Source organism: Euleptes europaea, chromosome 2, assembly GCF_029931775.1.
Source record: "Euleptes europaea isolate rEulEur1 chromosome 2, rEulEur1.hap1, whole genome shotgun sequence".
Lineage (NCBI taxonomy): Eukaryota > Metazoa > Chordata > Lepidosauria > Squamata > Sphaerodactylidae > Euleptes > Euleptes europaea.
In genome coordinates this window covers 51,760,983-51,775,387 of record NC_079313.1, presented here as the reverse complement: position 1 = coordinate 51,775,387, position 14,405 = coordinate 51,760,983, and the positions used below count along the sequence as shown (strand labels likewise).

General features: G+C 41.9%; 1 protein-coding gene across 1 annotated transcript in view; it reads right to left on the bottom strand.

Annotated features, from left to right (window-relative positions):
- Positions 1 to 3,514: 3,514 nt before the first annotated feature.
- Positions 3,515 to 14,405, bottom strand: part of ODF2L (outer dense fiber of sperm tails 2 like) — a 54,544-nt gene continuing 43,653 nt past the window's right edge. Inside the window, exons 14-17 of the mRNA XM_056844747.1 lie at positions 11,840 to 11,925; positions 11,577 to 11,739; positions 9,357 to 9,482; positions 3,515 to 3,737 (exon numbers count right to left, since the gene is read on the bottom strand). Coding sequence (XP_056700725.1) covers positions 3,609 to 3,737; positions 9,357 to 9,482; positions 11,577 to 11,739; positions 11,840 to 11,925 — 504 coding nt within the window. The 3' untranslated portion in view covers positions 3,515 to 3,608. The remainder of the gene's footprint in view (positions 3,738 to 9,356; positions 9,483 to 11,576; positions 11,740 to 11,839; positions 11,926 to 14,405) is intronic.

Here is a 14,405-nt window from a genome sequence, read left to right as displayed (position 1 = left end):
TTGTCCTGAATAAAGACTACAGGATCAGTCTCTCAAAAAGACAAAGACAGGGTATACTGCTGCGATGTTTGACAGGGAAACCTTGAGGGACAGAGTGTTATGAAGTAGCATCTCCTACCATTTGTTTTCCTTCCTCTTCATTCACAACTGCAAAATCACATTACAGGGCAACAAGATTCTACATCAGCACTGCCATCCAGCTTTATATTTTCATGAATGTTTGTGAGAGAGTTCTATTCTTCCATGACACAATAATTACATTTGTCATGAAAAAATACAGCTGCTTCACCTCACTTCAGTTTTGTGAAGTGAGGGTAATAAAGAAAGAAAAAGGCACCTTCTGAGGTATCAGAGATGAAAGATGATCCTGATACACAATAATAAAAAACCTTATTGTTGAGGCAGGAGGTGTTCTGTTTACTATGGGGCAAGAACAAGCAGAGCACATAAATTCCATGTGCAACTTAGCAATAAAGTTCCATTGTATTTAGCAACTATCTGAACCATTTGGAAGTGATAAAAGACAGAACAAAGAGAAGGATGAACCTTTAAGGAGTATGCTGCAGGATGGTAACAGACCACAATGACCCCACCCAAATCAAAGCAAATACAGTTAAACCAGATTAATTGAAATTTCCCCATCCCCGAGTCTCGAAGGACAATTCAGACAAGTCTTGCACTTTGATGAGTAGCAACTGCCTTCCCCTAGCCCCACAATGATGTTGTTCAGCAAGTACACCACACCTTAACTGGAGACTTTCAACAGTTTCAGTCTGTCTTAGGAGTCTGTTTAAAGTTTTCTTTTTTTTAAATCCAGTTGAGTTACAATGATGACATCATTGTCACATGGGCATATACAAGGAATTCAGCCCAATCATGAATCTGAGTTTGGCGCAGTCCACACAGCAGATCCATTTTCTGGCCACCACTGGGAAGTTATGTGATGAGCATATTAATGCCCCTTTGTAACAGAAAACTGGCTATTTGCTGTACTTATCCACTTTTCTCCAGCTACCATCCACAACACACTATACAATCTACTGTCAGCCCCAACATATAGTACATCTGCTGCAGTCTTTCAAGAGGGGACTTGAAGGATAGATGGGCCAGCAAGGCCATGTGAGACCTGGGAGTCACCCTCTATAGAACTGGCCAAGCAGAGAAAAAATAACAGGATATCACTGGTTGTTACCTGCAGCTCCTATCTCAAGGTCTCTAGTACATAATCAAGAAGCTGTAACCTTTGGTATTTCTTTTCCCTTAAAGAGGGGGAGGCTCATTCTTACTTATGCACAGTCCCACCCAAACTCAAGAAGCTACTCAGTAGTAACAATGGACCATTAAAGCAAAATGCCAACCCCAGAACTAGTCCGTGCAAAAAAACCACCACCACAAAAACCCATGTCCGCTCTTTATAAGGTAGCAAACCTAGACTGTTGTGCCTTCTGGCTTCTCCTTGCAACAAGAGAATCTGTCCTGCTGCATGTTATAAAGTGGGTTCTGCCTCATGAAAGCTTTTGCAACAACAGTTTAGTTTTTAAGGTTACAAAAGATTCTTGTTGTTTTGGCTGCAGCAGATGAACACAGCTGTTTTCTAGAATTCCGCTCAATGGACATAAGATGTAACATAAACAGGGTTACCAATTCAGCCCCGAATGTTTGCTACCTTATCATTATGCATTTTTATCGTTATGCATTAAATTCTGAGTACAGCTCAAGTGATAAAATGTTCTGCAGCATGAGAGCCATTTCCCCATGCTGTACTGGTGGGAGATGCCCATGCAATTGGCTCCATCCCTATGATCCTGGTACGTCCCCATCCCCACGCATAAGAATGGGAGCCTTTTCTTGACGGTGCAGTCTCAAAGCAGAGAGAGACCCAGCCACCAAAAAGCAGCTCCCACATGAAAGAGTATAGGAAAGTTTGTTTACATACGCACACACCTAGAAAGGCAGACCAATCCTCTTAAGGGAGGCAGAATGTAAGTTGCAGGACAACCGTGATGTGGTCCACATAGTGGGCAAGAACACTGAATTAATACTCTACTGTTCTTTATTATGGGGGTGAGGCTGTCAGGGAATATGTACTAGACTTTTGCCTTCCCCATATGCAGCAAAGACGATGTTTATTACATAAATAAATGGGGCAAATGCCAAAAAAGACTATTCTGCAGAGAGAAAGAGAAACCTGGAGTTTCCCTACTTGGGGCTCTTCTTTGTAGTTCTCTTGTTCTCTTCAATAATCCTGTCCCTGCCTGCTGCTAGGCCTCGGGTTACCTCACACAGCTCTCCGTATGGCTGCCTTCTGTCCTTGGCAGCTGCCTCTTCATAATCTCTTCTGTTTATGCAACATGTCCCTCTTTGGCCCAGGAGAAGACAGGCAAAGCTGTTTAGGAGGAAGGGTTGAACTTCCGCTCCTGACACCCCTCCTCCGCCTGTACTGGGCCAGCCTGCAAGCAATCAAGATGCTGTTTCTCTCCCACATCTGAGGGGAATTCTGACTTTTTTTTGGGGGGGATGGGTGTAAATTGGTTCCAGGTTGTGACATTATGAAATAAGACAGGAAAAGGTTTTTAAACGTTATTAAAAATTAAGTTTAAGTCAGTGTTGATCTGACAGTCAACAAGCAAATAAACTTAACTGAAACACTTTCCTAGCACCATATAAATTACTTAAAAAAACATTTTAGTCAAGAATATTGAACAGTAAAAAATGTGCAACATAAAATCTAACAAGAAAGTTTTTACTGGGCACTAATTTTTTAAAACGTTGTTTTGAGACTATGACTCTTTTTGTGGAAATATCCTTTAGATACTAGTATTACATGCTACTGGTTTTACTTACGACTGTGTGGTGTGTGGATGAAGCATTTCTTTATACCAGACACAATTTGGCTCATAATGTATTAATGCTAAGGTTAACAATATCAACCCAATCACAAATTTAAAGCCTTGCTTCTGCTATTATTACATCTAATGTTAATTATGTATACAGAGGCCTGTGAAAATTGGCTAAACTTTCATTTGTTTATCCTTAACCTATCATCAATACAATTTGTATTATTGTTGGGCTGGGGTGTTGATTGATATCACTGCACTCAATTCAGGTGTCTATATTAAGTAGCTAGAACTCATATTGATGCAGAAGTATTTTCTTCAGCAAGGCACAGCGACTACCAGCATAACTCTGTCTGAGCTTGTGACATGTTCCTGATTCATTATTGCTTCTAATCCAGAGTTCAGAATGTCCTCCAATGCTTCTGCATGAGTGACCATCCTCACTCAAGTAAGGGGGGAGAGTTCAGAGCATACAGGGGAGTCCTATACGGGTTTGTGTGCATAAGGACAATACTACAGTCATTCAGATATTCATATCACCATCCATGGAGATCCCCTAGCCTAATTCTGTCAAATCCAAGAGGTATCCAATTTTTTTGGTACAGCAGCAGAAGTGGTTTTCAGTGGCATCTTACTAGGAATTACAAACTTCAGACAGAGGTTGCATCCATGTTGGAGAAAGTAACAGGTTTAAAAATAGGAGCTCTGATGAGGTAAGCACACATCTGAATCCTGCATGCTTCGTGCTAATGTTTTGAAAGGAACAAGAAGTTAGCCAAACATGGTTACATAAGTCGTTTTCAAAAACTGTACATAATTCTGGATGCTTTGGTTCTGGTTTTCTGATTTTTGAAGACCGTGTTCTAGTTCCTTCAAGCACACTTCACGATGTTTTTCACTCTGAAATAACAAAGAAACATTGCATTACACCCAAATATTCCCTTAAAAAAAATGAAAACAAAACTAGAGACAGCCATAGCAAATTACCCCATAGGAACAACTTAATTTTTGCCAATTTCATTCTGAAGTAACTGTGGCATCTGTCACAGATACAGGGTTAAACTCTGAGACTTAGGAACTGTCAGCCAATGCCAGCAGTCAGTGGCCGGAGTTGGGAGAGCTGACAGGGTACTTTTATGGAGGGAGAGAAGAATTCTTGTGCTTTTGGCTCTGAGCTCCTGTGTTTAAACCAAACCTGAGTGGTGACAAGGGGAAGATTAGGGTAGAGAACCCTTTCTTCAGTCACTAGGTGGCTCCTGAAATAGGGAGACTCCTGACTCAGTGTTTTGGGGGAGAAAGATTTGTTTCCACAGGAGGTGGGCAAATCTAAGGAGTGGGAAACGTTGTGGATGAACCTCCACTCTCTGGTATTCTGTGTGCTAGGGTAGTCTGAGTCCACACTGTGTATATTGAGTACATGAATGTACTGAACAAATCTGAGTTTATTAGTCACCTGGAGAAACTGAACTGCCTGTAACCATCTAAGCTTTGCGCCTCTTGAAGAAAAGCTATCAACCTAACAATCTTTTCTGTAAATAATAAACTTCATTTTATATTCATACTTTAAAAATCAGCTTCAGCCTCTAAGCCTCTCTATTCCACCTGGGGTGGGGGGAGGAAAGGGAAACTTTCTCCTCAAACAATCAAGGGTGACAGACTGTGGGGTATAACGAATATTAAAACCTCCTCTCAGCTACTGGTAACAGAAAAATTTGTGAGGGTTTTAAAAAGGGGGAACTAGAAGCACCCCACCTCACAGCATCCTTATACCACTGCAATGTCAGGACGCCTGCTGATTTTTTTTTTTTTACAGCTGCACCTGTAACCAATTTAAATTACATTTTTGGTACCAAAGGTGCTTGTTAAAAGTGATAAGCAGTTTTATTAGCCATTCATAATCCACCCTCTCCATAAAATACACACATTAAGATTTACTTTTATGTTTATTAGAACATAATCTTAAAATACATGTGGTTAAAATAAGTGTCAAAGCTGTCTCAGAATTTTAAGCACTGGCTATATTTTTATATGCAATATTAACTTCTGGTTAAATGCGATCAAATAAATGACTTCCTAGGGGCTTGTTTTTTAAATTGTAATACCCTGTAACATTCGTGCATTAAGGAGTCCTGGGTCTTGTTCATAAGTATTTACAGTTCGTTCCCATTTCCAGCAATATCAGCTCATGAGGAGCAGAAAAATATGTTCCATATTTCTGCCTTTCATAATATATTCTCAATTTGTGTGTTTATATGGATGTATAGAAAACCAACTGCAGGAGGAGATCAATGAATGTGTTCTGTGTTGACTATGACACTCTACTCATGCATGAATATTAGTTTAATACTTATTTTTATCTGTCAGTTTAAGTAATGCTTAAAATATTATAGCAGTGGTGACACATGAAGGAGAAGGAATTCTGCTGAAGAATTACAATGAAAATTCATATCCAAAAGCAGTGAGTCTATATTCATATGCTTAGTTTTGCCCTCAGGCAGGATGCTTGGAAATGGTTAAAACTTAAAATCATTTAAGATCTATGGGAAAAGTTACAGATCACTTTGGAAGCAGTAGGATCAGAATTAGATTCCAAAGGATAAGAAGCCAAAAAGCTAAAGATGTATTAGAGAAAAACGATGGGTAATAGTACAATCCTATACAGAGTTACTCTAGTCTAAGCCCACTGAAATAAATGGGCTTAGACTGGAGTAACTCTCCTTAGGATTGCACTGTAAGTGCATAATTGCTGAAACTCGCAGAAGCATGAATTAAACTGGAAGCAGTTTTCCTTTCACCAAACTAAATGAATCATTTTAATATAAAATGTTTATGCACAAATGCAGGGCTTTTTCGTCTTGTATTCAGCACCCTCTGCTATTGCATCATGAAGCCCACAAAATCATTTGGCTTTTCATAATCAGACACACACAGCAAGATAAAGAGACATTTACCACACATCAGTCCTTCTGATATTAAAATGGATGACCCTCACTAGATCACTAGGCTGCCAACAAAGAAGAAGGCCCTCCACCAGATATACATAAAAATACGACCCCTTGCTCAGCCCAAAATGTCCCCCCAAAAAAACAAACATACAGCAAGAATGAGGACTGTGTACGTGTTTTCCCCTCCTACAGCTATGGAACCCATGTGGCAGAGCACACTTGCAAGCCTTTACTCTAATTCAGTGATAAGAATAACTGAAGCAAGAAGCTTGTCACTACTTTTCAACCAACCAACAGCCCAATTTGTTATGCCAAGTAGAGGGGTCACCTTTTATTGGGGTAAATTAGCTGGAGACTGGTAAAGCTTTGCAAGAGGTTGGCGTGGGGATCTTTAAACCCAATTTCTATGCCAGATGAGTGGAAAAGGTTCCCAATAAAGAAATAAAGCGTTCTGTGAATTTTAAGGGTTTTATTAAAATAGTCCAAGTTGTTCGCACATACACACAAAATTCCCAATACATATAGAACTCAGAAAGTAAAGGTATGAGGGGTTGGACACAAGGACTGAAGGTTCCTAGGGGGGTTTACAATTACCTGATCCAGGGAGTGAGGTCCAGAATGGCAGCTGCAAGAAGGGAAGGAGAAGAGGGACTGCACGCAAGTGCAGGGCTCGAGCTTTGGGTCCAAGGGAAAAATGCCAGCAATTTGCTGTGGTGAATGGGGATATATTCATACCCCAGGATGTTGCTGGAAACTATGTCTCCCTGCCCCTGACAATGTCTGGGAATGGCTGGTCATTGCCAGTGACAAAGGCTTGATTGCTCTAGATTGGATTAGGAGAGTGCAGTAGAATAGAGCCAGGAGGTAAGGCAGATCAGAAACAATGTCTGGGTACTTGAGAGTTGAGTACCTGAGCATGGGGTTATAGAATTGGAGATTGAGGTGGGGACTGGAAAGGTTGTAGCAAGATGAGTCAGAGGGCTTGGCTAACTACTTGATGAGATTACTGTGTCCATCAGAATGGAACTGATAAGATTTGGCAAGGTATGTCTGGTCTACTGCAGGAAAGCTAAAGGGATGATAAACAGTCTGTCCTTTGTCTTCAGTGCACCATCAATGTTCCTTTCAGGGGAAAGCATGGAAAAACAAGTCTCAACATTGCCCAGTCAGCTTCTGCGGCATTGGCACAAACAAGATGGATGCCAAGAGACCCCTGTTTGTCTCTGGCTATACAGCACTGTTCCATCCTTGCACACTAGCTCCAGTCCTGAATACCTTGCTAAGTGTCCCAGGGCAGCCTAGGCCTATTAGCATACCATAACAGGGAAACTGCCTGATAGGGCTGAGGTGAAGAGGTAAATGAGGAACAAGCTCTTAACCATCCTCTCCAATCCCAATACTATGCAACCGATTCCCTGTGAGGCTAAATTTCCCAGCTTCGGGGTTTAAAGGAGGAGGGGGCTGCTTCCAGACTGGGGAAACACCAATCTGACTCTTGAAAAAGTCCACAACTGTTGCAAGTCTCTGCTCGTTCCCCTCACCAAGAACACAAGGAACAAATATTAACCCTTAGATTTGAAAAAATGAGTAGAATACAGATTACAGTGTGAGTATAATCTTTAACATGCCGCTTTTTACAAATCATATTTTTATCCCAACCTGAAGAATTTTCACAAGACAATTTGTACAGGGTTACCCACTGTATCCTTACTAAAACTGAAGTAGAATAGGCTGAGAGAAAGGGATCTTCAGAGATGTGGAGGGGTTTTACTACAGGCACACTTGTCTACACTCCATTTTATAAAGGAAGGTTAAGAGTTCATGGACAAAACGCATGAAGCACTCTTTAGGGGGCAACAGGAGGAGGAGAGTGAGGAATCTCAACAAATGAAGGCGAAACCAACACAGGAGGGGGGGCATATGGAAAAATGTGACCCACAGGCACAGGAAAATCAGGAGTAATTCTCATCCTCTGCTGCTCAGCAATCAGTTCCAGGATCTCCCCTTAGATTCTGATTCTAAAAAGGCAAATGTAATCTTGGGCTGAATCAACAGAAATATAATGTCCATCACACGAAGTGGTGGTATCGCTTTACTCTGCTCTGGTTAGACCTCACTTAGAGTACTGTGTTCAGTTTTGGGCACCGCAATTTAAGAAGGATGTAGACAAGCTGGAACGTGTCCAGAGGAGGACAACAAAGTTGGTGAGGGGTCTGGAGACCAAGTCCTATGAGGAAAGGTTGAAGGAGCTGGGTATGTTTAGCCTGAAGAGGAGAAGACTGAGTGGGGATATGATAACCATCTTCAAGTACTTGAAGGGCTGTCATATACAGGATGGTGCCAAGTTGTTTTCTTTTGCCCCAGAAGGTCAGACCTGAACCAACGGATTGAAATTAAATCAAAAGAGTTTCCGTCTAGACATCAGGAAGAATTTTCTAACAGTTAGCATAGTTCCTCAGTGGAACAGGCTTCCTTGGGAGGTGGTAAGCTCTCCTTCCCTGGAGGTTTTTAAGAAGAGGCTAGATGGCCATCTGTTAGCAATGCTGATTCTATAACCTTAGGCAGATCATGAGAGGGAGGGCATCTTGGCCATCTGGGCATGGAGTAGGGGTCACTGGGGGTAGTTGTGAATTTCCTGCATTGTGCAGGGGGTTGGACTAGATGAGCCTGGTGTTCCCTTCCAGCTCTATGATTATAAATGCTGATCCAAATCCACCAATGTTTACACTGGCAGTACCAACAATAAGTAGTTTGCGGTGCTTGGAGAGATAGTAAGGGATACAGCCAGCTGCTCTGGAGATGTCTCCTTCCCCCAAAAGATCAAGTTCCCAACCAGAGAATAAATAATATGCCAGTACACTGAAGAACATGCTTGTAAGGCCTTCATCAGCCATTTGGTAGTCTTCCTCTACTACAGATTTGATCCACCTAGTCTTTGTGTTAAAATTTTGAAATTTCAAAGCCAGTTTTGGGAGATCCAAATATCAGATGAACTCTCTTTTAGCTTATTTATAGCCCGCTGTTCTCACTGAGACTCAAGGTGGATTATAGCATAAAGAGAAACAAAGGTAATCATACAACATAAGATATTCCAACCAAGTCTCTGCCATACAAGCTAGTTAGTTCTATCCTCCTCAACTAACCCTAATAGGAGTGCTGTTTTATGTCTCATAGATCAGGTGCTGCATCATATTAATGACGATGGGGGGGGGGATGCGGTAGCCACCCAGTTATCTCAGGATGAGGCAATCTGCTAAACTGCACCCAAAATTTAGGAACTGCACAAAACGCACATGCACTTGGTCGGTGTTCAGACACAAAGGAACAGCATGATCATCTGGGAGAAGCAAGAACAGCCAACATATTATTGAGAACCAGAGGGCACTGGCTTGTACTTGGAAAGTGTTATGTACTAGAAATCACATTGAGTGTAATGCACCATACATGCATATTTTAATCTGGCTAACAGACAAGGAAAAGGGAGGGCCTGGGTGACTTACAGGCTATAGGTCAAATGTCCATTGGTTAGATGACCTGCAATCGCAAAGCAATACGTCCCCGAAAACCTACTCACAGTATTCAATTTCCTAGCTAGTTGTTTATATTCTTCTTTTTTCTGTCTCAGTTCATTTTCTAGATCCAACATTTTCAACTGGAGGGCCTGCTCTTTAGATGAATTTTTTTCCACCTCTTCTGCTAGCTGTAACAAAAAAAGAGATCAACCCTAGATCACACACTTCAACAGAAGTAACAACTTAATAGTGTTATTTTACTAGGATTAGTTATTTCGTGATCATTACAAGACATCAGCAAATCATTCAACTAGTACGGTAATCTGCCCCTACTGTATGAAAGGTCTGGCTTGTTCTATAGTAAATTTTCTACACAAAGCTAAAAAAACCTCATGAAAAAATAGAATCAGAACGATGTTCTAAGGGCAGAACCCAAGAGGGCCTCCCTCTGCCATTCTCCTGTGAATTGGATTGATCTTCTAATTACATGTCTCCTCCAATCCTTTGGGACATACTAGTTCCATATGGCTACCTAAAATTGTGTGTAGGGACAGATCTCTCTTTAACATGAGGACTGTTGAGGTAAATGTCTTCAGTGTATCCAACAGCTTGGACAAACACATGTGTCTGACTTGGTGGAAAAGTTAGGCATGTTGCAAAGGTGTATGCCATTTTCTGTCTGCTTCCTTGTACTTGTTTGCCAAACACAAGAAGGAAAATTAGCACACAAAGCAACCATGTATAATCATCACAACGAAGGGAAAAAGTCCTTATCTGGATGTATCATGCTGACTCATACCGCTGTCATGTTCCGTCTTTCACTGGCAGTTCTCTGTACAATGATATCACTTTATATTAAGAAAATATAGATGCAAATTACTTGTATCCATTCTTCAGACTACAGGCAAACTGGTGTCTGAACTGATATGCAACAAAAATAAGACTGGCTCTCACTTCCTCTTACCATACTTCCATGTATTGTTCAAAACCTGAAGGATATGCACGTAACGTCTTGGTGTGGTACAATTTTTCCAATTATGTCATAAGAAGAGCCCTGCTGGATCCCATCTAATCCACAGTGGCCACCTAGTTGCTGTTGCGAAGCCCAGAAACGTTGCATGGAAACAACAACCTTCTTCTGCTGTTTGTCCTCCAGCAACTGGTATTAAGTGGTACATTTCCTCTGAACATGGAGGTTACATTTAGCCCTCCTGGTGAGTAGGTCCTGATAGACCTATCCTGTTTCCCAAGACCAATGGGTCATCAGATTATTTGAAATAAAGAGACCTTTCCTCTGTGAATCTGTCAAGTTTCCTTTTAAAGCCATCTAAGCTAGAGGGCATCAAATCTTGTGGCTTTCCTGAATCTGCTGCTCATCATTTTCATTGGGTGTCTTCGAGTTCTAGTATTATGGGAGAGGGAGAAAACATTCTAGTCATAGCTTCTAAATGATGACTGTATAAACCTGTGCAGATGAGTTATACTTCATATGGAAGCTGTTTGCCTAAAACCACCTCCATGCAGTTCAGTTAAAATTAACTGCACCACTATAAGACTGCTTTATCCGAAGTTTCCCACAGGGAGCAAGTCCCTATGTTTGCATTTTAAAGCTGCTGCCACACCATCAATCAAAGTATGACTCCAGCATGTGTGCACACACACACACATACAGGTGGTGTGTGTGTGTGCGCTGGAGTCATACTCTGGTATGACTCCAGCATGTGTGCGCGCACACACACACACACACACACACACACTGGAGTCATACTTTGATTGATAGTGTGGCAGCAGCTTGAAAATGCAAGTGTATAGGGACTTGCTCCATGTGGGAAACTTCGGATAAAGCAGTCTTACCATGGTGCAGAGTATGAGTGTGATATATATCAGTTCAAGGTGCTCCTTCCAGGTGCTTAATCAGAGCCAGAACTAGCCCAGGAACCAATTTTCAACCAGTCTTTCCCGCAACTTCCAAATATATAATCAAGAAAAAATGCTTTGGGCATATATAGAAGACCTTTCCCTCACTCATGAGTCGTCAGTACTTTGGGGGAAGTGTTTTGAGGAGAAAAGGAATGACTTTTAAGAAAGATTTCAACCAAGGAACCTTTCACTTTAGAAGATAACATTGCACTTTCCCATTAACAAAAGTGTGCTACACAGAAAACTGAGAATCATGCCGACTACCTCTTTCATGAGTCCACCGACACATAAACCTGTCAGATCAACAGGCTGAATATTGCTTATCTGAATCAAAAATGCAAAACACTCAAGGTTGTATCTACCCTTTTCCGTCCATCTTCCAAAGCAACTTCCAGTTGTCTGGTCAAAGCAGCATAACTTGCAAGCTTTTGTTTGAACTGCAATTCAGTTTTCTGAAGACTCTCTTCCTGGTTCTCCAGCTGATTTTCAAGTCCTTTGTTTTGTAATTCCATTTCTTCTAATTTTCTTTTAAGTCAGAAAGATAGATAGATAGATAGATGTAACATCACTACAGAAGAGAAGGGGTAAGGAAATACTGAATTGTGGGAGCGGGAATCATGTTTACCTTTGAACTTCTTCATACTTCATCTGAATGGTGTAATTTTCATCTTCCAAAGAATGGTGTTTTAAGAAATCATCACTGTTGTCTACCTGTGAAAACAGTAGTTCTAACATCTCTAACAAAGCAGCATACAAAAAAGGGAATGCTATCATACCCAGTCCTATGCAGTCCTTCACAACAGCATCAGTGAGACTAACCCATCAAGACAAACTGCGTCTGTTTGATTGATTGCCGGCGGGGGAGGAGTGTTCATTTGGGAGGTGAGCTGTACTGCTTCTCCACTATCATATGATAGACTTGGTCCCTGATGAATATATGAATTAGGTCTCTGAGTTATTCTTCCACATGAAAAATATAAGTAAAATAGCAGTAGAAAAGAGCAAGGGTCAGTAGCACCTTAAAGACTAGCAAAACTTTTGGCAGGGTATGAGCTTTCGTGAGCCACAGCTCACTTCAGATACAGCTAGAATGTGAGTCCATTTATTCTTAAGTAGAGAAGAGTGAATTAGACACACAATAGCAATGTAAATGTGATCTATAACTAAAATAGGAGTAAGGTATGCAATACCAAAACTTGCATGGCATGTAAAATTAAGCTCTTACAGAAATGATCATCTGACATCTTAATTTGCAAATGCTGCATCATTTCTGGAAGCTTTATTATTGCTACATAGCATACAAGAATGCCCTGCAAACCTAAATGCCTTGCAAACCTAAACAGACATTTTTACAGCCCATTCCTGAGAGCTGCAGCAGCTGGGGATAGCGCAGCAGTGAGGCCTCCAAAGAGGTTTCGCCGCTATAGCGAAGGGGGAAAAGGGCTATTTTTAACTAAAAGTTTGGAAAAGGGGGAAATAGCCCCATTGAAAACAGTGATGCTGTGCCAACAAAAAGGTGGTACAGCACCACCATTGCTCAAGGGGGCATTCCTAGGCTGAAACAGTTTAGGAAGCTGCCTAACGGTAGCTCCGCTCTCCAAAACGCCTCCCAGGACGCCCATGCAAGAACTTGCACTGGGAGGACACCAGCAGGAAGCCAAGCCGGCAACCATGGGCCGCCACAGTCCAGGAGGGCTGGCGTAAGTGCCCCTATGCTGGCACCATACCAGTTTAGATGGCGCAAGTAGCACGGACGCCAGCGTAGGGGTCATGCCGCCTCCTAAGCCCATTCGACCCCCAACTTCAGGAATGGGCTGTTAGTTGGGTTCCTACCTTTTGCAGAAGGCTATTTAGAGAGAAGATATACAGGTTATTTTGAAACAAATAAAGAGAATGGAGGGGAAACTTAAAAGAACGCACACACCAGGGTTTGTGGTCTAACCATGTTCAACAAAAGTTGAACCAAGCATCCATTTTGAAAGAGGTGAATTGAAGAAGGTGTATGTACACCCATTACTTATAACTAGAGCTCTGTGGAAACTACCTTAAGCTACACCAGTTCCTTTTAAAAGCCAATTTAGCCCCAGTTCATATATTTACTACAAGCCAGTGCTGAAAATGTATAGTGGAGAAGCAGTGCAAGCCCCTCTTTCCCCATGCAGATAATCTCCTGTGTGAACTGAGCAACCAGTGTCAATCCCCAGTCATGCAGAGGCTGGTTCATTAAACTTTACAAATGCAATGCAAGGTATGCAGCTCAATCCTATGCAAGTTTAGACAGGATTAAGATGCACTGTATTCAGTGAGACATACTGACTTCATTCAAATGTTGCATAGAAAGATGCTTGTTCATGCCAAGCCTGAGCCCTGCTTGTTGCTGTGTTTGTACGTCAGACCTGTTCACTGTCCAAGCAACCCAACAGGCAGAGGGATAGCACCTGAGAGGAAGTGACTGGTGTGGCTCGTAGCTATCATTACCTACAGACCCATGCTGCTGCTGCCTTGACCAGGGTAGTTTCAGAGACTCACTGAAACCCCCCTTTAGAGCCAGCCCTCCCTGCTGTACTCATGCAGAGCTGGTCTTCTTCTAACCAGCCATGCTAAGCAAATCACTGTGCCAAAAAGGAATATGGAAAGATGTTCCTATATACCACCCCCCTCAAGTAAGTGTTTACTTATGCAGAAGAGTATTGCTATGTGAAACCCTCTTCCTGGCATACATCCCAGCCTTGTGCGGAAAGGGCTCATAGTGTCTCAGGCACATGAGGTGAGCACTCCCAATGCTCCACCCCTTCTCTCCTTGCATGTGGAGTGTGAGTGAAGACTTCTTGGTTCTGAAGTCTTCATCCTCCAAGTGCAGGCAGCTGGGCAACTTGGACAATGTTTGCTCCTAACGAACTGGGATGCCAAATCGGAGTTTAATCCTGGTTAAAATTCTGGTTTGTGGGTAGGAAACAGACAGCAATTTGTCCATTGACATTTGGATGTCATGGTGAACTGGATTTTGACTGAAGGTTTTTGAAACCAGGAAGACTTCAATCACATTCTAGATACTAAGGAAGGTGGGGAGAGAGATTGCAAGGACAGCAACAAGCCGTTTTATGCCCATCACAAACAAACTGCAGCAGTTTTAACTCGGCCATTGCCAACTTAGTGTACAGAGGTCTGTAGTGTTAAACAGAAAAACAGCA